Source organism: Marmota marmota, unplaced genomic scaffold (assembly GCF_001458135.2).
Source record: "Marmota marmota marmota unplaced genomic scaffold, marMar, whole genome shotgun sequence".
Taxonomy (NCBI): domain Eukaryota; kingdom Metazoa; phylum Chordata; class Mammalia; order Rodentia; family Sciuridae; genus Marmota; species Marmota marmota.
Genome location: NW_025999961.1, coordinates 2421369 through 2448057, shown reverse-complemented (window position 1 = coordinate 2448057; position 26689 = coordinate 2421369). Strand labels below are relative to the sequence as shown.

At 39.0% G+C, this 26689-nt stretch overlaps 2 protein-coding genes across 4 annotated transcripts in view; one reads left to right on the top strand and one right to left on the bottom strand.

Annotated features, from left to right (window-relative positions):
* The window catches only part of Nup155 (nucleoporin 155), a 59536-nt gene extending 51521 nt beyond the window's left edge, over positions 1–8015 (bottom strand). Inside the window, exons 1-3 of the mRNA XM_015496353.2 lie at positions 7720–8015; positions 5079–5216; positions 4337–4433 (exon numbers count right to left, since the gene is read on the bottom strand). Of these exons, the coding sequence (XP_015351839.1) occupies positions 4337–4433; positions 5079–5216; positions 7720–7876 (392 nt within the window). The 5' untranslated portion in view covers positions 7877–8015. The remainder of the gene's footprint in view (positions 1–4336; positions 4434–5078; positions 5217–7719) is intronic.
* An 11717-nt stretch (positions 8016–19732) lies between these two features.
* The window catches only part of Wdr70 (WD repeat domain 70), a 281334-nt gene continuing 274377 nt past the window's right edge, over positions 19733–26689 (top strand). For 2 of the 3 annotated variants that reach the window (XM_015496352.2, XM_048802879.1), the window contains exons 1-3: positions 19733–19888; positions 19984–20049; positions 23979–24062. In XM_015496352.2, the coding sequence (XP_015351838.1) occupies positions 19864–19888; positions 19984–20049; positions 23979–24062 (175 nt within the window). In that variant the 5' untranslated portion in view covers positions 19733–19863. Of the gene's footprint in view, positions 19889–19983; positions 20050–23978; positions 24063–24416; positions 25336–26689 lie in introns of those variants that run through there. The other variant, XM_048802880.1, reaches the window with a different exon arrangement.

Genomic DNA, 26689 nt, shown 5'->3' with positions numbered 1-26689 from the left:
CATTTATTATCATCAATCTATTGCTAAGGCAGGGGAAAGAGTGCAGAGAGGACTCTCTTAGAAGAAGGGGTTCACAGGGAAAGCCTAACGATGAGGGTAGAACAGGAATATTGAGGGAATAAAAAATCTCCAGTAACCCAATCTGCATCCTAAACCTAAGAGAATCTGGTACCTGTAGTACTCTGAGAGTAACTACAGCCACACACAAAAGCCAAATGCAGTTGTTTCCTTGTTGGAAAAAGCCAACTTTAAACTGGGCACACTTGTAATCCCAGCAGCTTGGGAGGCTAAAGCAGGAGGAGTGCAAGTTAAAAGCCAGCTGTAGCAATTTAGTGAGGTCCTTTGCAATTTAGCAAGACCCTGTCTCAAAAAAGATGGTGATGTGGTTCAGTGGTTAACAGCCCTTGGGTTGTTCAATCCCTGGTATTAAAAAAAAAAAAAAAAAATCCTTCCACAATAAAGGCCTTCTTACTATACCTCAGCAAGAGAAGAGGCACATCCATTTATAAAGACAACTTCACACAGTATCTACTGTTCTTCTTCTTCTTTTTTTGGAGGGGGTGGGGGTGCTAGGGATTAGAACCCAGGGCCTTGTGCATATGAAGTAAGCACTCTTCCAACTGAGCTATATCCCCAGTCCCAGTATCTACTGTTCTATGTGTGATATCTGGCTTTCAATTAAACAAATGAGGCACAAAAAGCAGGAGAAAGAAAGAAAATCCAACTGTCAAAAAACAAAGTAATTAACAGAAGCAGACAGCTATAAATCTAAAGTATCAGACAAGGGATTTAAAGTAACTATAACCAATACAATACAGGCTGTAATGGAAAATTTTCTAATGTACACAATGCATAAATGAGTAAAGTACTTCAACAGAGGGCTAAGGACGTACCTGAGTGGTAGAGTACTTGCCTAGCATGTACAAGATACTAGATTCAATCACCATCAACACACACACACACACAAAATCAGAATTTCAGCAGAGATGAAAATTACAAGAAGCCAATGAAGTGTTAGTATTAAAAAAAATTTTTAAAGCACAGCTCAGGGCTGGGGCTGTAGCTCAGTGGCAGAATGTTTGCCTATCGAGTGTGAGGTGTGAGGCACTGGGTTCAATCCTTAGCACCACATAAATATAAATAAAAGAAAGGCATTCTGTCCAACTATAAAAAAAAAAAAAAAAAAAAGCACAGTTCAGCAGGAGGCTGAGGCAGGAGAATCACAAGCTCAAAGCCAGCCTCAGCAACTTAGTGAAGCCCTAAGCAAATATTTACAGACAACAACTAAAATAAATTTCAAAAGTAATGAAAAACATTAAAACTAAAGATCTAAGAAACTCAGAGAACATCAAATAAGTGCTAAGAAAAAAAAATATGATCAAGAATTTAAAGAAAGGTTCTGGTTGGACTGAAAGGACTATGTAAGCAGAAGAATTGGCAATGTGTGTGGACCAGGATTCCCCATTCTCCCATGCCATGGCATTATATAGGGCCTTTTCATAACTAGCATAGCCTCTTGAAACTAAGACCCAATAATGCTAAAGTTGGGTTGGAGGAAAATTAATTGAACATGATTATTTCTATTAGTCAATGGAATTAAGACTTAAAATAGATAACTGAACAATTGAAACAAAGTGTAAAGTTTTTACAGACTTAAATTTTTTGTTGTTGTTGTTAATAGGGATTGAATCCAAGGGTGAATCACTGAGTCACATCCTCAGATCTTTGGTTTTGAACTTGTGATCCTGTGCCTCAGCCTCCTGAGTCACCAGGATTACATGCATGTGCTATCACACCCAGGGCAGAACTGAATTTTTTGGACTAAAGACTTATACTCAGTACTCAGTGCTATCGTCTCCCGGTGCTATAGACCTCCCAAAATTCATGCTAAATCTTAACTCCCATGTGGTAGTATTTCGAGTGAAGGGTGAATTCCTTTTGTATGGGATTAGTAGCTATGTAAAACAAGATTCTCAAGAGCTTTCTTTCCCCTCTTCCTTCCTTCCTTTCTTAATTAGAGCTTAATATTTATACAAAGGAGTTGGGCTCATTTTGACAAAATCATACATGCACAGAATTTTACTTCAATCCCTGTTCTCCCCAATTTTTTCTCACTTCCTCCCTCTTGCTATTGTCCTTCCTCTACTTACTGATCTTCCTTTTGCTCATTTATTTATTTATTGGCACTTTCTACATATACATAAAGGTGAAGTTCATTGTTATATATTCATATATGCATATAATACAATTTTGTTAAATTTATTCCACATTTCCTCCCCTTACGTGTCCTCCCTCCCTCGATCTTTGATTTTCTTCTACTACTCTATTGATATTCCCTGTATGTTTATGATATCAGATTCCCCCTACCACCTTTTTGTTTATTTTGCTCTACTTTCCACAGAGGAGAGAAAACATTCAACCCTTGATTTTTTGAGATTGGCATATTTCACTTAGAATGATGTTCTCCATTTCCATCCATTTATCTGCAAAGGCCATAATTTCATTCTTCCTTATGGCTGAGTAAAACTCCATAGTGTACACATAACACATTTTTTTGACCCATTCATCTACTGATGTCTTGCCCCCCTTTCTGTGTAAAGACAAAGGAAGATGGCTACCTATGTACTGGGAAGTGAACCCTTATCAGACACTGCATCTACTGGTGCCTTGACCTTAAACCTCCAAAAAAATATGAGAAATAAATCTGTCAATTGTAAGTTTCCCGGTATTCTGTAATAGTGACTCAAACTAAGACACAAAGGAAAGTTTGGCTATTTGTTCCATGTGGACTGGGACCACATTAACCTTATTCAGCACTTTTCCTAGCACAACAATTCAATAAATATTTGTTAAATAAATGTTAGCTGTTAATCAAAATGCAAATATTTTATTAAAGTAAAAATCTTTTTAAATAAAATGATTATTCTCACGCTGAATTATCCTGTAGTTTTTCTGCACTGGGTTTTCTCATACACATACCTAAACAAAAAGGTCTAATTCTTTAGTAAAAAAAATGAATATGTTCTGGTAACAACATATAGGAGCAACATTCAGGATACACAAAGAACAATCACAAGCACTCTATTGTGGCTATAACATTTCAATATAAAAATAGTTATGGAAACTTATAGTTTAAAACCTAGTTTCAGTTAAGCAACAAGTTGACAAACGGTGTCAATTGTGATTCAATGACATGGGATCTTTGAACGCATTTTTTTTTCTTAATACTTTTTTAGTTGTTGATAGACCTTTATTTTATTTATTTATATGCGGTGCTGAGAATTGAACCCTGTGCCTCACACATGCCAGGCAAGTGTCCTATTGCTGAGCCACAGACCCAGCAGAATGCATGTGTTTTGTTCTTAGAAGAAACATTAATTATTCAGGGGCAAGACTGAACTACAGAGGCCTTCCTATGGTTATCCCACACCTCAGTTAAGGATAATGATGAAGAAGTGGAAGCAAAACAAAATTTATTTGTAAAAGGCCAAGAGGGAGATCAATATGCTTTATTTAAGTTCAGATTGCCTTGGCCCTTCACTGAGACTTTATTATATATATTTAATTTGCACATAAAATCAAGACTACAAAATGACAACAGAACTTTTCTTTTTCCTGGTATGGGATTGAAACCAGCAATGTTTACCCACTGAGTCACATCCCCAATCCCTTTTCAAAATTTTTTATTTTGAGACAGTGTCTCACTAAGTTGCTTTGGGCCTCACTAAGTTGCTTCATCTGGCTTTGTACTTGTGATCCTCCTGCTTTAGCCTCCCAAGCTGCTGATATTACAGGAACATGCCACCACACTGGCCAAAATGTTTAAATCACTTTAATAAGTTATCAGATGCCCACACTTCATAGAAATACTAGGAAAACAGGGGTCTTTGAAACTGTCAAATCAATTTTCAAAAAATTACCAATATACTATATTTACTACAGGTTAAGAGCTAGGAACCTAGAACCTGCTATCCAAGTGTGGTACTTAGGGTTGGGGATGTAGCTCAGTGCTAAAGGTTACCTAGCATATGCAAGGACCTCAGTTCAATCCCCAGCACTGGAAAAAAAAAAAAAAAAGTAGTATTTAAGACTAGCAGCATCACCTGGGAGCTTGTTATAAATGAAAATTCTTGAGCCTAATTCAGAATTCCTAAAATAGAATTCATATTTTAACATCCATAATGATTGGTATGCATGTCGAGAAACACTGACCCAGATACCACATGAGAAAAGATAAACTAGGAAGTTTCTGATGAGTAGAACACTAGCTGCAATAAGCAATGAAGGTTATCTGAATTCCAGTCACACCAAAGCAAACAAAACTTTAAATACATACCCATCCTCATAGTTCCACATGAATATGTCGCTGTCAATTGTTAGCCAAGCTCTGCTGATGGCAGGAAAAACTCCCATCATGCAGTTACACTGCATATCTGATATAGTATGAATGTAAGGTAGAAAGAGTTCAATTTCATTTCTCTTCAATTTGTTTCAATAGCTTTTTTTTTAAATACTTTTTTTAGTTGTAATTAGACACAATGCCTTTTTTTTTTTTTTTTTAAATGTGGTGCTGAGGATGGAAGCCAGCACCTTCACGTGCTAGGCAAGTGCTCTACCACTGAGCCACAATCCCAGCCCCATTGTTTCAATAGCTTTTGACGTAAAGTTTACAATTAAAAAAAATCATGATATGGGAACTGGTGACATACCTGAGGGGAAAAGATCTTGACTACCATATGTGAGACCCTGGGTTCTGTTCATTTTTAATATGAAGAGCAAACTACCCATGTATTTAAATGTATTTTAAATAAAACTCTTAAATGAACTTATATGCAATACCAATTCAAACCCAAATCAAGAATTATAATATTGAGGGCTGGGGTTGTGGCTCAGTGGTAGAGTGCTCACCTAGCATGCACGAGGCACTGGGTTCGATCCTCAACACCACATAAATGTAAAATAAAGATATTGTGTCCACCTAAAACTAAAAAATAAATATTTTTTTAAAAAGAATTATTATAATGAAAACACCAATTTTAACATTTTTTCAAATAGTTAAATAAGAAGTAATAGGATACGTCCAAACTGTTCGACAAGTTCAGGTGGGAGAGGAACTCTTCGGATGGAACTGATCTCTGGAAGATTGGGTACTGATAGCAAACCAGGTCCTTGTAGAGGATAATCCATATCTGACATGCCTGAAACAGTGGGATTACCTACAAAAAAATAAAATGAAGCATTTATTTATGATAATAATGTATGCTCATCAATTGGGCATACAGAAGCATTTTAAGCTCCCCTCCACCACACACACAAAAAGAGTGCATGAGGTGTTTCTAAAAGTATAAAGAGAATAAAGGAGTCTTACCTTACATAAACTAGGAGAAATTCCAGTGTTGAGTGGGCAGTTACTATTTTCAACCCTGACACAAAGGTTATGGTTCACAAAAAAAATACAAATAATACTATTCGAGTAATATCCTACTGGGAGAAAAACCACAGATGCTCTTTAAACAGTATTCTCAGTGGGCAACCTTTCTCTTATTCTAAGACTCAGATCACTAAGAATTATTCTACTGTTTGTCTTACTGATCCTGAACATTAGAACCAACTGACAATTATCCCAAGTACCTTTTCAGGCTCTATAGATTACAATACAAAGATGTTGGGGGAGGGCTGGGGATATAGCTCAGTTGGTAGAGTGCTTGCCTTGCATGCACAAGGCCCTGGATTCAATCCCCAGCACCACCACCAAAAAAAAAAAAATTTTTTTTTTAAAGATGCTGGAAGGGGCTGGGATTGTGGCTCAGTGGTAGAGCGCCTGCCTTGCACATGTGAGACACTGGGTTCAATCCTCAGCACCACATAAAAATGAATAAATAAAGATATTGTGCCCATGTATAACTAAAAAATGTCAGGAGAAGCTGACATATAAAGCATTTTTAAATGTATTATGGAAGTTAAAAAAACATTTACAATCAATTCCTATGTACTGATTATTCACCTTCAACAATTACCAATAATATGCACAATCATGTTTACGTCCACTCCTCCAATGGATTCTTTTTAAAGCCAATTCTAGACATTCCATTTAATCCAAAAAAAAAAAAAACAACACAACAGTTTTAATAGAACACTGCACATGATAATGGAAATGAAATTCCAAAAGGTGGAATTAATACTTTTAGTGAGGATGGGAATGGTTAAGAAAGCCTTCAAAGAGACTTAAAAAAAAAAATTTTTTTTTAGTTGTTGATGGACACAATACTTTTATTTATTTGTTTTTTATGTGGTGCCAGGAATTGAACCCATTCTCTCTCTCACGCACGCTAGGCAAGCACTCTACCACTCTACCACTGAGCCACAACCCCAGCCCTTCAGAGATATTTTTCCAGGGAGTCTGGAAGAAGTTTGTTAGATAAAGAATGAATATGCTAGAAATTCTATAGCGTATAATAAAATCCTGAAGAAAGGGCTTCTTATACAAGACATATTAAGCTCAGGGTGACTAGAGGCATGAGCAGCTCAGAAAGACATTAAGAATAGGATGCAAAAGAAGGGAAAGAGATCAAATTAAAGAGGAAAGTGTTTGTAAAGGGATCTGATATTTAAGAGGACTAGAATAGAGGGACTCTTTTTATATCTTCTTTTCAAACCTAAGGAGGCCAAGGTGAAATGACAGTTGCTAATAGGCCAATCCGACTTTACAAAACAAGCCCACTTGTAAAGGTCTGCCAGGGACAAATATTGTCTGTTTCTAACATTTCTGATTACAAGTATCTCAATTAGAGATTTTTATAAATTGTCAAAGGTATTTTTGGTTTACATTGCACATATTATCCTGGTTAAATAACCTTGGTTCTTGCTCAAAAATCTCATCTGTACTTCTCTTAAACATCTCTGCTTTTCTCCAATTTCCAACTCACAAAGGACTCACTTCTTTCTTTATTTATTTATTTGGTTGTAGATGGACACAATACGTTTACTTTATTTATTTATTTTTATGTGGTGCTGAGGATTGAACCCAGTGCCTCAAACATGCTAGGCAAGTGCTCTTACCACTGAACCACAACTGCAGCCCCAGGACTCACTCTTTTTATCAAATGATGGGACTCCCTAAGCCCGGTGGAGTAGGTTAGAATTTAAAAACCGTTAAACGAATAACTTGCCACTCATCTCTCTTTTGTTGACAATATACCTTGCCTTACCCTCCCTGTGTATTTACACTACCGATTTCCCTGTTCTTTTCCTTTATCACACTGGGTAGATGACACCTCCCAGCACTTACACATTACACCAACTGTACATACAGTAAAACATATCTTTGAAAGAACGTAGTAAATTTCCAAATCAACTGTTTGCTCTTTTGATTTGCTCAAATTGTTAATACAAGGAATGAACAAAGATGGGACTTAGATCAGGAGTTCTTTCCCATCTGGTCTTGGTGATAAACACTTGAGGGTAGTGAGAAGATCTTTAGGGCTAGGGGTAGCTTGCTCTTCATTCTTACCCTCTCAAATATCTACAATGAAGAAACTAAGTACAGGAAAAGAACCGAAAAGAGGCTATTTGTTGTTTCTCAAAACCGCAATAAACAGCGCTCTAAACCTCAGGATGTCTTCGCTGGGACCAATTTCGGGGATAAAGACCAAGTTGGAGCCAGACGACAGCCCTTCCGGCTGAGAAAGCAGGGGCACCAAATGGACACCGATCACTCACTTGGGGCAGACACCATCAGCAGCTCAGAAAGGTCCGGGTACATGCGGTCTTCTTGCAACTGACGGTCGATAAGCCGCCCCGCATTTTCCAGAGCTTCCTGCAGGGCTGAGGCCGACGTAGAGGTCGGCATCACTGCGCCCAGCAAAGAAGACGGCATGCCGAAAATCGTAGACAACAGAGTCGACAAATAGTCAAATCCTAAGGAGAAAGCCGAGAACACCCAAGAAGCTAACTCAGTTAGGCTGCTTGGGGCGCGCGCGCCTAACGAGCTCCCGGGCGCCAGGTCATGACGCACTTCCGGTTCGTCCGGGAGGGAACTGGAAGACGCCGTGGTGGAGCTGGGCGGAGGAAACAGTTAAGGGGGCGGAACCTGGGGGCGGAGCGAGGGGGCGGGAAGCTCTTTGGAGGGAACCGGGTGAAGGCCCTCCGAATGGGCTAGGGAAAAGTGGGGAGAGGTCGTCCAGGAAATAGAGGAAGAAAGAGGGAAAGGGGAAGGGGTAGGAAAGGAGTGGGAAGGGCGGGGTCGGGAGGGATAGGGAGAGGAAAGAGGGGAGGAGCCGGGGTAGTGGGGTGCGGAGGCGGGCGATCGGGCTGTTCTGGTTGCGGTGGGTGTCCTCGCATGCGGATCCTTGGCCTCGAGCTCCCGAAATCGGAATCCAGCAACTGCAGTTATTTGAGAGTACGCGCGGGGTGGGTGGGTGTTGCGATTGGGGGGCAGATCAGTTACCTTCGTGCTCTAAACTTCCAACAATGGCTAGGAATTGGTAAGTTGTTTGAGACAGATTTCTTGTGAACCATAATTTCACTGTGTTTCTCATGGACGGTGGAGTAAATTAAAATTCGTTAGGGTTTGCGTATCTTCCTTTTGGGCTTTGTTATTGTAAAACATTAGCTGTTTAAGGAGTTATTCGCTTTGTACACGGGGGTCACTGTGTGCATTTTCTCTCCTGTTGCACATGAAAGACCCACGGATTCCCTGTCCAAGAAAGACGCACGAGGCACTGGCTGCAAAAGCAAGAGGTGATTTATTGATACACAGGCGCCTGCGGGTGCTCAGCGAAACCTCAGCCGGAGCTTTGGTGAACTGGCACACCGGGCTTTGGGGTACAGATCTTTTATAGGGTACAGTGGTCAGTTTCCCTCCTAGCACAGTAACAGGTATCTCATTGGCTCTTTTGAATCCAGCATATAGGTCACTTAAAGGGTAAACTTGTTTTTCACTATAGGTTCCTGGAAAAACCACATAAAGGAAAAACTACATAAAAACCATTTGTTATTCATTGTATGGTTTTTCATTGTATGATCCCGTTTGCCCAACCGTGCCGGCTCCTTTCCCAACCATCCTGTCCTTTCTTAATCGGTTACACTTAACTGATTTTCTGAAAAATACATCTGACGTCTGTGCAGGTGCGGAAGCAAGCCCTGGTGATTTGTTACTGGGCCTAAAGTTATTGGGCTGGGGTCTCTCACACAGATGGAAAAGACTGTTATAATTCATCTTTTTATCCCCAGTACATAGTGCATGGATTGGTATAAAGTAGATAACCAAAAGATCATCCAGTTCTTTTAGGACAATGAATATCTATTTTGTATCTGACATATGCCTGCTGCTGAGAATATCAAACACAACATTCCTGTTCTCAGGTGTTTCACACGAAGCTATTCAAACGCATCACTATAATTTTTCTGATTAGTGTCTAAAAACTGCAGTAGGACAATGAGAGGTGCAAAGAAAGCCGAGAAACCATTTCCTAAAGAAAACAAATTGGATAAATCAAGGCACCCATTTTCTTTTTTTTTTTTTTTTTACTATTATTATTTTAAATATTTATTTAGTTGTAGATGAACATATAGTATCTTTATTTATTTTTATGTGGTGCAGAGGATCGAACCTAGTGCCTTACACTTATGAGGCAAGCACTTTACCACCTAGCTACAGCCCCAGCCCCAAGGGACCCATTTTCAAAAACAGTCCTTATTGAGAATCTCACCTAAGTAAGCATCATCCAGTTCTTCATAATTTGTTTAATCAACAACTGAATTACTCTAAATGGATCATTTAACATTTGAATTACCCCCTACCCAGTACTGGGGATTGAATCCAGTGTTGTTTTTATCCCCAGTCCTGATTTTGAGATAGGGTCTCCCCAAGTTGCTGAGGCTGGCTTGGTGTTTGCAATCCTACTGCCTCAGCCTCCTGAGCTGCTGGGATTAAGGTGTGTGCCACCATGCCAGTTTGAGTTACTTGTAACTGCCTCAAAATCTTGGCTGAATTTCTGAATATCGAAAGTTCTATGACATTTGTGGTCTATACACTTATAATTTGACCCTATGGAAAATATTCAGTAGTCCCCCTTATCTTGTTATGCCAGATTCGTGGGACCCCAATAGACCTCCAGGAGCTGAATCTGATGAAAGCACACAAGAGTCTTTATTGCAAGCTGGAGCCTGAACTCACAACCATTCCCGATGCAGTGGTCCCAGGGAGTGAGTCTGGGTCCTTTGTTCAGTGAGATTTTATAGGTTTTTGGGGAATACTCTATGCGTCACTACATCACACTGCAAATCATTCCATACCTCTGGAAAATCAAACAACTCTTAACATTGATTAGCACATTCAATGGCAGGAACAAGATGGGTAGGGGTGATTGGTTAGTACAAGAAGGGGATTCTTTTGAACTGATTGGTTTAGGCCACGAGGGGTGTACGTGCTAAACTACATGGTTTCCCAACTTGTTATCAACCACCATAAACTACTTGGGGGTCATCTAGCATTCCAGGTATTCTCCCTGTCTCATCCTGATTGGAGGTTGCTAGGGGGGGTTGCTATGGGTCCTCACCTAGCCTAACTGAGGGACATCTGGCGCCTCAGACCTCTCCTGTTATTTACAGACAAACAACTCAGCAGAGTGGGTATGTGCTTAGGAGTGCTCTGTGGGTTTTTCCAAGGACAAGGGTCACGCCCCCTTCCTTAGGACAGGCCTTGAGGTAGAAGCTGCTGTTATTTATTTTTTAAAATGGAGTCATATTAGTTTCTCAACCTGAGGTGATAGTTCTAAGATCCACAGTAGCTGCTTGAAACCCTGGGTAGTGCCACACCCCACCCACCCACACACACTTTGTTCTTCCCTGTCCATGATAAAGTTTAGTTTATAAATTAGGCACTGTAAGAGATTAATATTAAGAGAAAAGTTGTAATAGTGTACTATCATGAAAGTTTGCACTTGGCCACTATTAAGTAAAACAAGGGTTACTTGAACACAAGTACTGTGATACCATAACAGTAGTACAGACAGAGTGGATACAGTGGACCAAGGGGTGACTCATGTCTACAGTAGGACAGACAGTAGTTGATGTGAGATTACATCATTGCTCAAAACAGCACTCGATTTAAAAATTACAAATGTTTATTTCTGGTGTTTTCAATTTAGTTTTGTTTTTTGTTGTTTTTTTTTTTAATCTTTGAAACCATCAATTTTATACAATTTGTGAAAAAAAAAAGAAATTTTTCTCCCAAAGCATGGGTGAAAGAGCAAAGAACAGGGCAGGGGGAAGTGTCCCAGGGAAAAGTAGCTATGACATGTTTGGAAGTGTCCCAGGGAAAATCTATGATGGGTATCGCAGGTGGGAGCAGAGGAGACCCTTGGTGCATCTAGATGCACTCCTAGCCATCGCGACATCATACTTTCTACTTGCTATGGACACCCAAGTATTATAGTGGTCATTACCCATGTTGATAATGATTTTCATAATTGCAGTACCCGGGAGTTTGGGGAGTGCCTCACTAGAAGTGGGTGAAGCTTCCTTGGCCTGGCTCAGCCATTGGTGCTGTATTACCTGCTCTGTGGTAGGCCTCTGCATGGGATCCATTGTCAGTAATTTCACTGATCAGGCTCTGTGCTCACCCAGAAACATGTGGAGGAATGTTATATGTTCCTTGCGTGATCAGCTCCTTGACCTCCTTACCAGTGCTTGCCATAAATGGGTGTTTCCCTGTGAGCATAAACTAGAGAATGACTCCCAGACTCCAGATGTCAGTCAGGGGCCCCTTCCTTCCACTTGATGACTTCTGGGGCAACATAGAGGAGGGTGCTTCAGGACCTGTTCAGTTTCTTTCCAGCTGTGAATCTGGTGCTCAAGCCAAAGTCAATGAGTTTGTCATTGCTACTGGCATCCACCACCACATTCTCCAGCTTCGGGTCAAGGAGCATGACACCCTTCTCATGGCAGCTTCCAGAAGCTTTTCCTACTCTTAAGTTGTTCTTGTTGTGTGTTTTGGTCACTGTGACAAAGGAGCTAATTAAAACACAGCCATGCATCATTGTGCATAGCTTCACAAATGGATGTGTGTGTGTGTGTGTGTGTACTCGCCCGCGCACAGTGCTGGGAACTGAACCAGGTCCCTGCATATGCTGGAAAAGCTCTCTTAATGTGCACATCCCATCCCTGGGGGTGGAGCTTCCTGGCCTAACCAGCTCTCAGAACTGTTACATTGAAGCTAAACTATCAACCGGGATTTTGGAGAGATAAATAACATTCAAACCACAGCATTTGATAAACAAGAGCCTAGGGAGCTGGTCTCCACTAGATATGCCCTGCATGAGGGGAGTCCTTCAGGTTGCACTGAGGACATTAGATAGGAATTCAGGTCTTGATGAAGACAGAAAGATCCCTGGTGCCGCCGTCTGGCTGGGCACACAATCACGAGCCACCACACAGCTTGTGGATTCAAACAGCAACTCTTTATTCCCAAACTCACACCAGCCGTCTACAATCACGTTCTGGGGAAATCCACGTTCTCTGCCCAAATCCACCTCCACTGGGCTTCTATCTCTCAAAAAATACTGTCTAAATCCCGTGAGAACTCAAGGGGAACTCAGGCAGCAGGATACGCCCTATTCCCAGCAGGAATAATCTTAAACCTTAAACCTGGAACCTAAACCGGGAACGCCCTAATCCGCCTTGGTCCTTGAACAAGGTCACCTACATTCAATGTCACTGCAACATGGGGTACGCTGGCAAGGAAATTGTCATACCTACTTGGCTAATGGCTCCCAGCACCCTGGTAAAGCAAATTCATGACAATTATAAAAGTTAGTGCTTCTTTTGTTTTCTACAAGATGTAAGAGAATAATGTATCAAAACACCCCAATTTGGGCTGGGGCTGTAGCTCAGTGGCAGAGAATAAACAAAATAAAAGGCATACTGTCTATCTAAAACTACAAAAAAATGTTTTAAAAACACCCCGATTTTATTCTAGATATTGAATAAATACCGTATATAGCACTGTAACATCAGTAACCGAAGGGGAAGGGTTGGAGAGGCACAGCAGCCACATCTGTACACTACTGAAGTCAAGTTGCTGTAGATTCACACCAGAGTGACATCTCTTTCTCACATTAAATTTAACCCCCATGGGAACTACAAAGAAATACCAATAGAGCATACCCAAAGTGAGAGGTAAGGGAATTAAAATGTTTCACTAGAATCAACTAAATAGGAGGGAAGATAATCATATAATAAAGCAAGTCATATTGAATAAAAGCTTATGCTTCTCCTTATAAGGACACAAACCACACTGAACCAAGGGCCATGATAAACATCAAAGCCCCACACATGTCCAAACTTCTATGCTATAAGCACTTCTCCTGGCCTATGAACTATCTTAAGTGAGAACAGGGACTGGATCTTATTTAATTTTGGATGCCCTAGTACAGAACTTAACACCTAGAAGTTTTTCACTTAATGTTGGTTGATTGTTCTTTGTTGTTGTTGTTTGTTTTTGCTGATTGAGTGGGTGGATGGATGAATGGATGGACAAATAGATGGATGGACAGATAAGCAAGTAGGTGGAGGCATTGATGGATGAAAGACAGGAAGGATGAGTAGTTAGATGTATGGTTGTGATACAGGTCTGAAAAATCAGGATTGGGTCCTCATTCCTCTGGTGTTGAAGATTAAACATCCAAGAAATGCCAAGGAAAGAGTAAAAAGTAAATTTTTTTAAGAGACAGGAGATGGGGGGCACTTCTCTGGAGACCTGGAGAATAGGGGACCCAGAGCTCATGCCCTGTGGGAATGGGGGTATCTTACCCCTTTATAGTTTTTAGGTTTCCTTTCTTCTAGTGCCTGCTGACCAAAAGGCAGAAAAAGAACTGTCCAGGGGGTGATTGCTTGTGTTGAAAGTGTGATTCTTCCCTTTCCCCAGAAGTGTTAGCAATCCGCTGTTGGGGAAGTGCTATCTATTTATTGCCTTGTCTTTGATAATCAGCTATCTGTCCTTTGCCCCAGTCTCATTCCCCCCGCTCTGAATAAGGGAAATGGGCAATGACTTCTCTGGTGCTTCAGACTGAGAGAGGGTGACATATGGTAAGCAGTTTGGGTTTCCCTTTTAGGAATGTTTTGGGTCGGCCAAAAAGTCCCGGTAAAAGTCTGATTCTGAAAGAACAGGCCTTAGAATTATCTGGAGGTGGGCGCTTCATGATGATATTGATGAAGGTGCTCTTGCCTGAGTACTGCAGCCCCATCAGGGTCATCTCCATCTCCTCCTTTCAGAACAGAAAATGAAACCAGTCCAGGAGGCTGGAGATGAGTGCCAGAATGATGATGGTGTGGAGCATGGACAGGCAGCAACATGGTGAATACTTCCATACAAGCAGCCTTTGGCCTGGACCCTAGCCCAAAGTTTTCTCAGGGCACCGACCTTCAATTTAGTATTTTTGGACTCTGGTTGACCACTGGGTAACTGAGAAAATGGAAAATAAAATGGGGTGGGTGGGGTAATCAGAATATTTATTACTGATGCATAAATGGGCAGTTGGTTTTCCAGTTGTCAACTTACTTATATTTGGTAGAGCTAAGATTGAAATGTGATTGTTTGGCCTGGAGCTTGGTTTTTTGTTTTTCTTTTTTTAATGGTGCTGGGGATTGAACCCAGGGCTTTGTGCATGAGAGGCAAGCACTATACCAACTTAGCTATACCCCCAGTCCCTGGAGCCAGTTTTTAATTTGACACAAAATAGGCTATTGAGAATTTTCAACTCTATAAATTGGATAATCTAGCAATATTGGTCTAATACTTCCCACAGAAACAATGGTCCTGAGGGGTAATGTAATGTTTAATGTTTACATATTGTCTATGCCAGCTTTCCCTCTATAATTGCTGAATTGAGTCCACACATCCAAGACTGCAAAGCTTGAAATACCTAAGTTTCAGCCTTTTACAGGAGAAGTTTGCTATGCTGACCTCCTTTCTATAACAGAGATTCCAAAACTTGTTGGCTTCAGGATCTCTTTATTACCTTAAAAACTATTCAGGATTCCAAGGAGACTCTGTTTTGTATGGGTTATATTTATTTATACTTGTTAATAACACAGAAAGAAAATTTAAAAATTAAAATTCATTTAAAAGTATAACAGACCAAATCCATGTTAATATAAATAACATATATTTTATGAGAAATCATTGTACTTTTAAAAACTAAAACACTTGTAAGAAGAACAGAATTATTTCACATTTTTACAGATGTCTTTAATATTTGGCTTAACAAGACAGCTGGATTCTCATGTCTGCATCTGCTGTCAATAGGTTAAGATATGTTTAGCTGAAGAAAAGCTGGTTTCAATTATATAACTGGAAAAAGAAGTATTTTTTTTTAGAGAGAGAATTTTAATATTTATTTATTTATTTATTAGTTTTTGGCAGACACAACATCTTTGTTTGTATGTGGTGCTGAGGAACCCGGGCCACACACATGCCAGGCGAGCGCTCTACTGCTTGAGCCACATCCCCAGCCCGAAAAAGAAGTATTTTAATAGCCCTTTAGACACTTGTGAATATTCTTTGGCACTGGATCAGACTTTACAAGTGGTAGTTTCTTAAAGATTAGCTGTGATGTGGAATTTGAAACTGTCAGTGACACATACCCTCCCTCGCTCCCATCAGTGAATTATTTAAAAAAAAAAAAAAACACTTTTAGCAGTTTTTAAAATATGTATTTTTAGATGTTGGTGGACTTTATTTTGTTTATTTATTTATATGCAATGCTAAGAATTGAACCCAGTGCCTCATGCATGCTGGGCAAGAGCCTTAACACTGAGCCACAACCCCAGCCCCAGTGAGTTCTTTTTGTTCTTCGTTAAATTAAAATCCACTGGTCTGTCTTGTACTTTGAATTGATGTTTTATCCCCACATGATTCTGTATATTATGTGCTGATTACTTGGGAAATATTGGTTCACTGAGTTCTGCAGAACTTCCAATGTTGACATATTTAATTAACCAAAAGAAAAAGTTATCATGTTAATATCATTACCTACCTTATACAAAAAAAATTAAGGCTACTTGTGGTGCTATGTCTAATCCCAGTGACTCAGGAGAATGAGGCAGGAGGATTGCAAGTTTGAAAACAGTCTGAACTTTGAGAGATCTTGTCTCAAAATAAAAATTAAAAACACTGGGGGAGTCCCCAGTACAAAAAAAAAAAAAAATCAAAAAGCAAAAAACAAAACAAAAAACAAAAACAAAAAAACAACACTGGTTGAATCCCCAGTATTAAAAAAAAAGTTTTGGAAAATGTCAAACTGAAGGGAGCTATTGAGTTTTCTTTTCTTCTCTTGTGATCTTTTGTGGCTATTGAGTTTTTGAAGTTTCCAGTTTTCTCTTGAAAATTCTAATTCTGTTGGTAACAAGTACAGTCATTTTCCTTGAATTGACAAACTCATTTCATTAATTCTGGAGAAAATATTTCCTAAATACGTATATCTGAATAACTGTACTTTGTGAGTCACCATATCAGGCAAAAATGGTGGTTCATTAAAATTCTAACAACCCAAATACAAGTGATTTTCTTCTTAGAGGACCATCATATTTTGATATTTTAGTCGTGTTCTATGTTTTACCACCTAAGTATTAGACAGACATACACTCAAGCATAAAGATTTAATAAAATTAATGCTTATTGCTTTATTAAGCACGTTATTAAGGGAAACTGGTTTTGTTTATGGTAGATATGTAACAAAAAATACAGTGACTACTACAGCATTTTGCTTGCCACTCCCTTGATTTATGTTATGGATCTAATAGTTTTACCCACCTTTAAAATTACTAATTAGAAGACCACTAGACTGGAGCTGGGGCTGTGGCTCAGTGACAGAGTGCTTGCCTAGCATGTATGAGGCACTGGGTTCAGTCCCTAGCACCACATTAAAAAAAATAAACAAAGGCATACTGTCCATCTACAACTACAATATAAAAATAAAAAGATATTGCTGTTGAAAAAAGAAAAGGCCACTAGACTGAGGTAGTTTGACTTCCCTGAGTTCTTACGTTCACAAAGCAAAACTCAACTCAGTGTAAACAGTCACATTTGACACCAATCAGAAATTTGCTGACTCCAAACTAGAGACCTCTTAAGCTTAAGTAATCACAAATTGCCAACTAAAGTTTAAATGAGACCTTTCATTAGAATGATTCAAATAAGGCTACTGCTCCAGTTTCACAAGTCAAATATTTTCTGCGCTCTAGTTCCATGTTCTCTCCCATAAAAGCCTTTCCCTTGTGCCCCTTGGGCAAAGACCTGAAGGGCTTGTGGTCTCCTGCCCCCCAATGTATGAATCATTGTTTGCTGAAATAAACTCTCATATTTAAATATGTCTCACTTTATTTTTTAATATCACCATCAGTGAAAATGTCAATGGAGTGAAAAAAGTAAATGATGTCTTAGCGTTTTTATGAAAATAGTTTTGATCTCATGGACATCCTTAAGCAGGTCTTCAGCTCACACTGTGAAATCACTGCTCAAGTAGCTTCCTTTATTCTTGATTTTAAGTTGACTGAATCTGATTAAGCTTCTGATAGGTATTTAGGTTTTAAAAAATCTCTTTATTAGAATGGAAATTGTAATGCTTTGTGTCTGAGTGTGTAATATATCCCAGACACTATTCTAATTCTTTTATGAGGATTAACTCATTCAATCACCAGAAAAAACTGTAATGTGATGAGTGCTATTGTTATCTACCTAACAGATGAATAAACTGAAGTACATAGAGGCCAACCCAAAATTATTTAATCAAAACCAGGCATGGTGGTGCACCTACATAATCTCAACTACTTGGGAGGGTGAAGCAGAGGATCCCAAGTTCAAGGTGAGTCTGGACAATTTAGCAAGGTGCCATCTTAAAATAAAAAGGACTTGAGGATATAAATCAGTGGTGGAGTACTTGCCTGACATGCCAGAGGCCCTGCATTAGATCCCCAGTATTGAAAACAAAACAAACAGGATTTAAACCTAGACATTGTGGTTATTGAACTCATCTATGTAACACTATATTACCTCTTAAATATTTGATTAATATATAAATTAAGTTCATTTGCTCCAAGAAAATCAAATTTTCCCTCTTACACTTAAACGTTATGATTATGAATTTGTTTCACACAAATAAATACTTTAATGTAGAAGTCACTGCTAGTGCAATTATTGCCTTTTTCTTTCTTTCTTCTTTTTTTTTTTTTGTATATCCAGGATTGAACTCAGGGCCACTCAACCACTGAACCACATCCACAGACCTATTTTGTATTTTATTTAGAGATAGGGTCTCACTGAGTTGCTTAGCACCTCCCTGTTTCTGAGGCTGGCTTTGAACTCATGATCCTCCTGCCTCAGGCTCCTGAGCCTTTGGGATTACAGGTGTGCACCACGGAGCCTGTATTCTTTATCAAAAGCAAATACATCTTCTTGTGACTTTTCTCTGATGATCATGAATAGCTGTTCCTACTGATTGATACCTCTCTTCCCTTTCTCTTTTTCCTCTAGTACTTTGTAGTCTAAAATTTTATATATCATCTCAATGCTGCACCTACCACCCTTGACTACTAAACTGAAATAGCTATTTATAGTTAAGGGTGTGGATTAATAACAAACTGTATTCACAAAGTTCTGTTTAAGTAACTGATGCTTGCTTAGCTGTACTGCAGGAAAGTTTTGGAGGCCAAGATAATAACTTTTTTTTTGGTGCTGGGGATCAAAGTCAGGCCCTTGTTCATGCTAAGCTGGGGCTCTACCCCTGAGGTACATCCTCAGCCCCCATGTTAATAATTTTTATATTTATTCTAAGAACAATGGAAATTATATTAGGCTTGATCATTATCATTTAGTGTGTACAGATAAAGCATAATATGAGTTAGGAGACTCAAGTGGGGCTAATGAGTACCTTTATGAATGCATATTCATTCAGCAATTTATTAGGAGTACACACAGCTTTAGTAAATTCCAGAAATATAAGGATAAATAATATACCGTCAATTCATAGTATAGATAGGGAGTCAAACTGTAAAGAAATCAATGCCAATGGGAATTGGAAATACAATAAATATACGCAAAAATCGGTTTGGGACCCTTGCTCTGCTCTGTAAACAAGCATTAAGCTTGACTAAGTTCAGGAGCTTGAGAGCGTTTTCTGACAACTCATAGTCTCGCGGGTTTTTTTTTTTTTTAATTTCTTTTGAGTACTCTTGGGTAATGGAGGAGATAGTACTCCTTTCTTCCTTAAGAAATATTTAAAATTAGAGAACTGTGGGAATTTTGTCATAAAGAAGGCTAAAACACAAAGAACAGGAGATTGTTGACTTCTTTTTATATTCTGTGAGGATTTTCATCTGGGCGGCGAACTCATCTGAAGAAGTCAACGGTTTTGCCCGGGTTAGTGACACACTTTAGTAATCACAGTCATTCTGGAGACAGAGGCAGGAGGATCATAAGCTGGAGACCAGCCTGGCAACTCAATGAGACTATGTCTCATTGATAAAATAAAAAAGGCTGCGATGTAGCTCAAAGGTAGAGCACTCCTGGGTTCAATCTCCAGTAGTCGGGGAGGAAAAAAAAAAAAAAAAGAGTCATGGGTTTTAGAGAAATTCCAAATCATTTTTCCCACCCGTGGGCTGAGCTGGCTGGCCGCTCGAGCGGCGCTTCCCCGCCCTCCCGCTAGGGCGGCGCTGTTCGGAAAGCCTGCTTGCCTTTGCGGAAGGCGCCGCTCTTGGCGTTGCGGCATCGCTGACACTCGGAGGCGAGACTTCCTCCGCGGTTGCAGGCTGAGTGCGGCACCGGTGTGGGCTGCAGCTGCAGGACGTTTCTCTGTGCGGCTTGCCATGGAGCGCTCCGGGCCCAGCGAAGGTGCGTTCGGCAAGGCGAGCCGGGGTGGGTGGGCGTGCTGTCCCTGGTGCCGGGCGCCGCACTAACGGGAACTCCTCTCCTTTTTCTTGCCACAGTGACAGGCTCAGACGCGTCGGGACCCGACCCAGAGCTGGCAGTTACCATGGGCTTCACGGGGTTCGGTGAGTGAATGGCAGGGGCAGAGCCCCGTCTCCTTTTGCAGAGGATTTAAGAACTGAAGGTCAGGAGAGAAGGCCGAGTTGTCACTTCTGCGTTGCGCTTTGTGGCGTGCCAACTCCTTTTAGCTTTAGCGTAGAGTCTCTAGTTTCTCGATATTTTCCTCATTCGTCTTCTACCCTTCCCTTCTGTTGGGACCAGTGCACACGACACTTACCGACAAGTCTTGAAAGAAAGGTACAGTTTTTGGGACTTACTCAGAGGAGAACATATGTTGGTGGAAGGAATTGTCTCTTTGCGTCCTGAAACAGAGCTAAGAAATGGCCTTTTTGGAAAAAAAAAGGGGGGGGGGCGGGGGAAGTCATTAGATAATATTATAATTGTTGTTCGATCCCCCTTTTTAAAAAAACATTTATTTATTTATGTATCTTTAGTTTTAGGCGGACACATTATTTTGTTTTTATGTGGTGCTGAGGACCGAATCCAGTGCCTCACGCATGCTAGGCGAGCGCGCTACCACTGAGCCACAACCCCAGCCTCTCGATCCCCCTTTTGTTAAAATATTTTTTAACATTTACTTTTTAGTTGTAGGTGGACACGTACCTTTATTTTATTTTTATGTGGTGCCAAGGTTCGAACCCAGTGTCTCACGCATGCTAGGCAAGTGCTCTACCACTGAGCCACAACCCTAGCCCTGTGTCGTCCCTTTAAAAATTTTTTTTTTTGGTAGTTGTAGATGGACAGCATGCCTTTATTTTATGTGCTTATTTTTGTGTGCGGTGCTAAGGATCGAACCCAGTGCCTCACAAGTGCTAGGCAAGCACTCTGCCATGGAGCCCCAGCCCCTGTTCGGTCCCTTTTGCTTCTTTTTCCTCCAAAAATCTTTACTTCAATCTTTGTGTGGACCCTAGTTATGGCACATTATCGGGTAAAGAAAAGGGTCTCAACAAGATGTAGTCATCGGTTTAAAGCATTGCCCTCAGTAAAAATCAAATGTAAATTGTTTTTCCATCCCATTTTTGCTGGGAACAAATGTCAGGCTAATGTATTTAATTCATTTATTCAGTTCATGTCTTCAGCCACATGTTTACTATCTTCTGGTGAGCACAGATCAACAAATAGGTAACTACAATATTTATTTTCATTTCAGGTCTTTTTTTTTTTTAATTTTAAAACCCTCCCCCCTAATTTCAAAAACAATACTTATTAATAGCAGAAAAATCTAGAGAACACAGTAAATCACAAGGAATAAAGTAAAATCACTCATGATCTAAAAATCAAAACAAAACTTCTCAGTTTTTCTGTATTAAGAAAATTAATATACTTATGTGTAAATTTACATTATTATTATTATGTACTGGGGATTGAACCCAGGGATGCTTACCACTGAGCTACATCCCAGTCCTTTTTTTTTCTTTTCTAAATATTTTTAGTTGTAGATGGACACAATACTTTATTTCTTTATATTTATATGGTGCTGAGGATTGAACCCAGTGCCTCACACATGCTAGGCAAGTACTCTACTGCTGAGCCACAACCCCAGCCCCCTAGTCCTTTTTATCTTTTATTTTGAGACAGTGTCTTTCTAAGTTGCTGAGGCTGGCCTCAAACTTTAGATCCTCCTGCCCCAGCCTCCCAAGTTGCTGGGATTACGAGCATGCACTATTGTACCCAACAATTTATAATATAGCGAAAGACAATATTTTGAGGATTCATGTATTGTAAAATGTTCTCCCAAAACATGAATTTTTTTTTTTTTTTTTTTGTAATGCTGGGATCAAATCAAGGGCTTCATATATGCTAAACACATGTTCTACTACTGAGTTATACTGCTGTCCCAAAACACGATTTTGAATGAGTGGATAATAGACTAATAGTGCTGTAATGTGTAATATTTTTAACTTTCCCTTACATGGTTTGTAATTTAAATTTTTTAAAAATAAGGCTAAAAGAACATTTTTTATGAATAACACTTTTCTTTTTTCTATAAGGCTTTTTATGTGTATTTCTATAGAGTAGATTTCTAAAAGAAGGGCAACTTTTTTTTTTTACAATGTAAATATTAAAAAGTATCTAAAAAAATGAGTATGCATTTTTAAAAGCTGCTTGACAGTTACTGCCATAATGCCTTTTAGAAAGGGTGTTTCAATATGTACCAAAGTCAGCAGTTTATAGTAGGAATGCCATTCTTATGATACCCTACCAATGCAGAATACGAATTATCATTTTAAAAAGTGATATGTGAAAAATGTTTATTCTTTTTACTTTGTGTTTTAAAATTTTGTGTTTTAAAATTACTTTTGTGTTTTAAAATTACTTTGTGTTTTAAAATGAACATGTGGTTCATTCAAACATTGAGATTCTTCATAATTTCTTTAAACTCTCAAATTTTTGGTGTCCTATTTTTCACCATTATGAATTGATTGTATTGCTAATAATTAAACATGGGACTTACACATTGGGGGCCATTTTTTTAAAAGATGGGGGTGGTCTTATTATGTTGCCCTGTTTGGGACTGAACTCTTTAGTTTAAATATTTCTCTAGCCTTAACCTCTGGAAGTAGCTGGGACTGTAGGTGCACTAAGGGCCAATGTTTGAGGATTTAACCTGAAGGCTTTTGGTTGTGTTCATTATTACATTGTTAATAAATCCTACAATCCAGTATTACATTCCTTTACTCAAGAGTGAGAGGAATGGTCCAGATGTTTATGCCAAGTAGGGGAAAGTTATGGGGATCATCCCCATTTCTACAGCTTTACATTTCACATTTAGTGTTTGGTTCTTTGGGAGTTTTAATACTATGTTTAAGATAATATGCTTAAAAATATAGTTAGTAATTATATATTTTTTTCCTGCTGTAACAAATTACCACAAATTTAGCATCTTAGAACTAGGCGATAATTATTGGTGCTGTTTTATCAGTCAGAAGTCCAGGTGAGCTGTGCTGCTTTCTCTGCTCTGGGTGTCAAGGCAGAAGTGGGGTGTTGGGAAGCCTGTTCTCTCATCTGGAGGATCTGGTGTGTGTCAGAAAAATCTGCATCCATGCTCAATACAGTTCCTTGCAGCCTTTCTGTCTGGCTGTCTCCTACCTCCTTAGCATACATGGAGTTCTCTTCAATGTTGTCCTTTTGTCTTCAAGCCAACTTCAGTGCCTTGAGCCCTTCTCCTGCTTTTGAATCTCTTTGGAAAACATAACTGTTTTTCATCTTTGCTTTTTAGGGCTTTGTGATTAAAATGGACTGAATAGAAAAGTCTCCCTATTTTAAAGCCTGTAATCTAATTATATCTGAAAAATCCCTTTTCCATGCACTTGGAATAGTTTCTCATGTTCTAGAGATTGAGGTGTGGACATTCTCCATTCTGCTCAACACACCATGGTTAAGGATCCAGATAAATTAGGGAAGTATAAGGAAGTTGGCCATTTAATGTTACAGGTTGAGCATTCCTAATTGAAACTTCTGCAATTCAAACCTTTTGAACATTATGACAGTGTGCAAAAAGTTTTGGATTTTGAATTACGGATGCTTAACCAGTAAAATCTGTGCACATATTTCAAAATTTGAAAAAGCCCCAAATCTGAAATGCTTGTGGTTCTAAGCATTGGATAAGCGATATTCAACCTATACCTAGTATTTGAGGTTACCATTAAAAAGTCTCTGTAGGGCTGTAGCTCAGAGCACTTGCCTAGCACTGGTGAGGCACTGGGTTTGATTCTCAGCACACCACATTTAATAAATAAAGTAGAATTTTAAATTAAAAAAAATTCTCTGTAATCTAAATTTTTTTTTCCTTGATTTTTTTCTTCTTATTTTGGAGTCTTGATAGAAAGTAGACAGCCTAAGTAGTTATTGATCAGCCAGTAATTATTAAATACCTGAAGTTTGGCCAGCTTATTAAAAGATAGTCATAATCTGTCATTTGCTCCTGTTTTAGGAAAAAAAGCTCGCACATTTGACTTGGAAGCTATGTTTGAGCAAACTCGAAGAACAGCTGTGGAAAGAAGTCGGAAGACACTGGGTAAGAAGTTCAGATATTTGTCCTTTTCCTTTTATTGGTTTAAATACTGTATATACTTAGCAAGACTATTTTGACAGTTAAAAGACAGAAAAATATTTTCAAAGTTGTTTAAGGGACCATATGTGCTGGTTCTTTTTTACAAGCAGAACTTTAATTCTTTTTTCTTTTTAAACATGGTAAAAGCTGCACCTAAATAGGATAAGAAGGTCTGCATTCTAAAATCTTTTAAAGTGTGTTCTGTGAACAAATAAGGATTCTCAATTAATTTATAGGAATCAGAATAGCAGTTTCTTTATTACTTCTCCTCCCACCTCTGTCTGACTCTCATTTCATTTTTTTCTTTCCTGCTTACAGCGGAACCAGTATTTGGAAGGCTGGGCCAGAGGTGGCTCTCAGAGCTGTTTACACCACTGACTGTTGACCCAGACAGTATAGAAAATTGAGACATACAGTGAATGTGGCTGCTGCTGTTGAATCCCTGCCTTAATGAGTTGTATCAGACATTTAATGAAGGCCTTAATTTCCAGACTGGTTTGATACCAGATGGTTGGCAGTTCTAGGTACCACCTCAGAGTTTTCGGAGAAGACTGACTCCTCTGCTTTCTTTGGATCTGATTCAGCTTATTCTTATACTAGAGAAGAGGCTAGCAATCAGACAGACAGGACTCCTCAAAAAATTCAATTTAAATGAATATTGTTATCGTACTTGTCATTGTTGGTTTAAAAGTGATAAATGGTTTAGTAGCAATATCTAACATTTAGATTGTGAGCTTGAAACAACATATTTCTGGTTTTTTGAAGAAAATTTTTGTGTGTGTGTGTGTGTGTGTTAAAAAGGCAGCTAAGTACATACACTATTTGGTTTTTAATCTTCATTATGTGAAATTTCAAATTATACATACAGTAGTGAACTACCATTTACCTATCACTCAGATTTTAACTACTGTAACAATTCATTGCTGGGCTTGATGGCACAGCCTTGTAATTTCAGTGATTTGGGAGACTAAGAAAGAGGATCGCAAAATCAAGGCAAGACTCAACGAGACCATCAGCAACTTAGCGAGACCCTATTTCCAAAAAAAAAATAAAAAAGGTCTGGGGATACAGCTTAGTGATAAAGCACCCCTGGGTTTAATCCCCAGTCCAAAAAGAACAAATAAACAAATAAAGCAAGCTACTGTTCCATTTGCTTCCTTTCTCTGATTACTTTGAGGCAAATCCTAGACATACTGTTTTATCTATAAATATTTAAGCATGTATCATAAAGCAATAAGGATCCTTTAAAAAAACCAGAATATTTTTTTTTTAGTTATGAATGGACCTTTATTTTTTATTTATTAATACACGGTGCTGAGAATCAAACCCAGTGCCTCACACATGCTAGGCAAGTGCTCTACCACTGAGCCACAACCCCAGCCCTTAACCAAAATACTTTATAAAAGAAAGGAAAAACCAAACTGTTTTTCCTTTTCTCACATACTTCATGTCTAACACCAAATGTGTGGGAGTTTTTCCTCTGGCATCAAGCAATTCTTTTTTTTTAAAACCGAACACTAGTTAAAGGTCGTAAAGACAGACTTTATTCAGTAACTATTTTTTTTTTTTTAAAGAGAGAGTGAGAGAGAGAGAATTTTAATATTTATTTTTTAGTTGTCGGCGGATACAACATCTTTGTTTTGTATGTGGTGCTGAGGATCGAACCCGGGCCGCAGGCATGCCAGGCGAGCGCGCTACCACTTGAGCCACATCCCCAGCCCCTCAAGCAATTCTTATATGAACACCAACTGGGTTTTTAACAACTCAATTCATTTCTGAAACTACTTACCTGGAAACCTCCACAGTACTGCTACCACTTCAGATGTTAATTGCTGGTCCCAGATTGTGACCTGTGTCTCTGGTCCACTGACTATAAAATGGCATTCTCATGAACCCCCATCTGCTGTGCTTAATAATTTTCTAGGACAACTCTTAGAGCTTAGGGAAACACTTTACTTAATATTTACTGGTTTATAAAGGATATTCTAAAGTATAGAGATGAACAGCCAGGTGAAGTGATGTAGTGGGCAAGGTATGGGTTTGGGTAGATTCAGGGTACACCAATCCCTAAGCTCTTCCACATGTTCAGTAACCTTGAAGTTCAACTATAGTTTTCAAGAGGTTTTATAGAACTTATCTCTAGCCAACCCCCTTTTTTTCCCAGAGTAGTTCTATCCTGAGACTGTCTAGGGGACCTACAGTACTTTATCTCAACTTAAACTGGTTTACATGATCAAAAGGGGCTCCTAATGAATAACAAAAGACAGTTCGGACAACTCAGGAAATTCTTAAGATTTTAGGAGCTCTGTGGTTGGATATGGGGACAAAGATCAAATATATTTCATATTGTATATCACATCTAAAAAATCAATTTTAATATCAGATACAAAGGTATGTTCTCTGAGATATATTTACAAACATTTCAAGCATTTATAAACATTTTTATGAATGCTTATACTGTCAAAATTTTGGTATATTGTATTTAGTTCTTTACATATGTCATACAAAATGCTTTGAACAGGGCTGGGATTGTGGCTCAGTGGTAGAGCGCTTGCCTAGCATGTGTGAGGCACTGGGTTCAATCCTTAGCA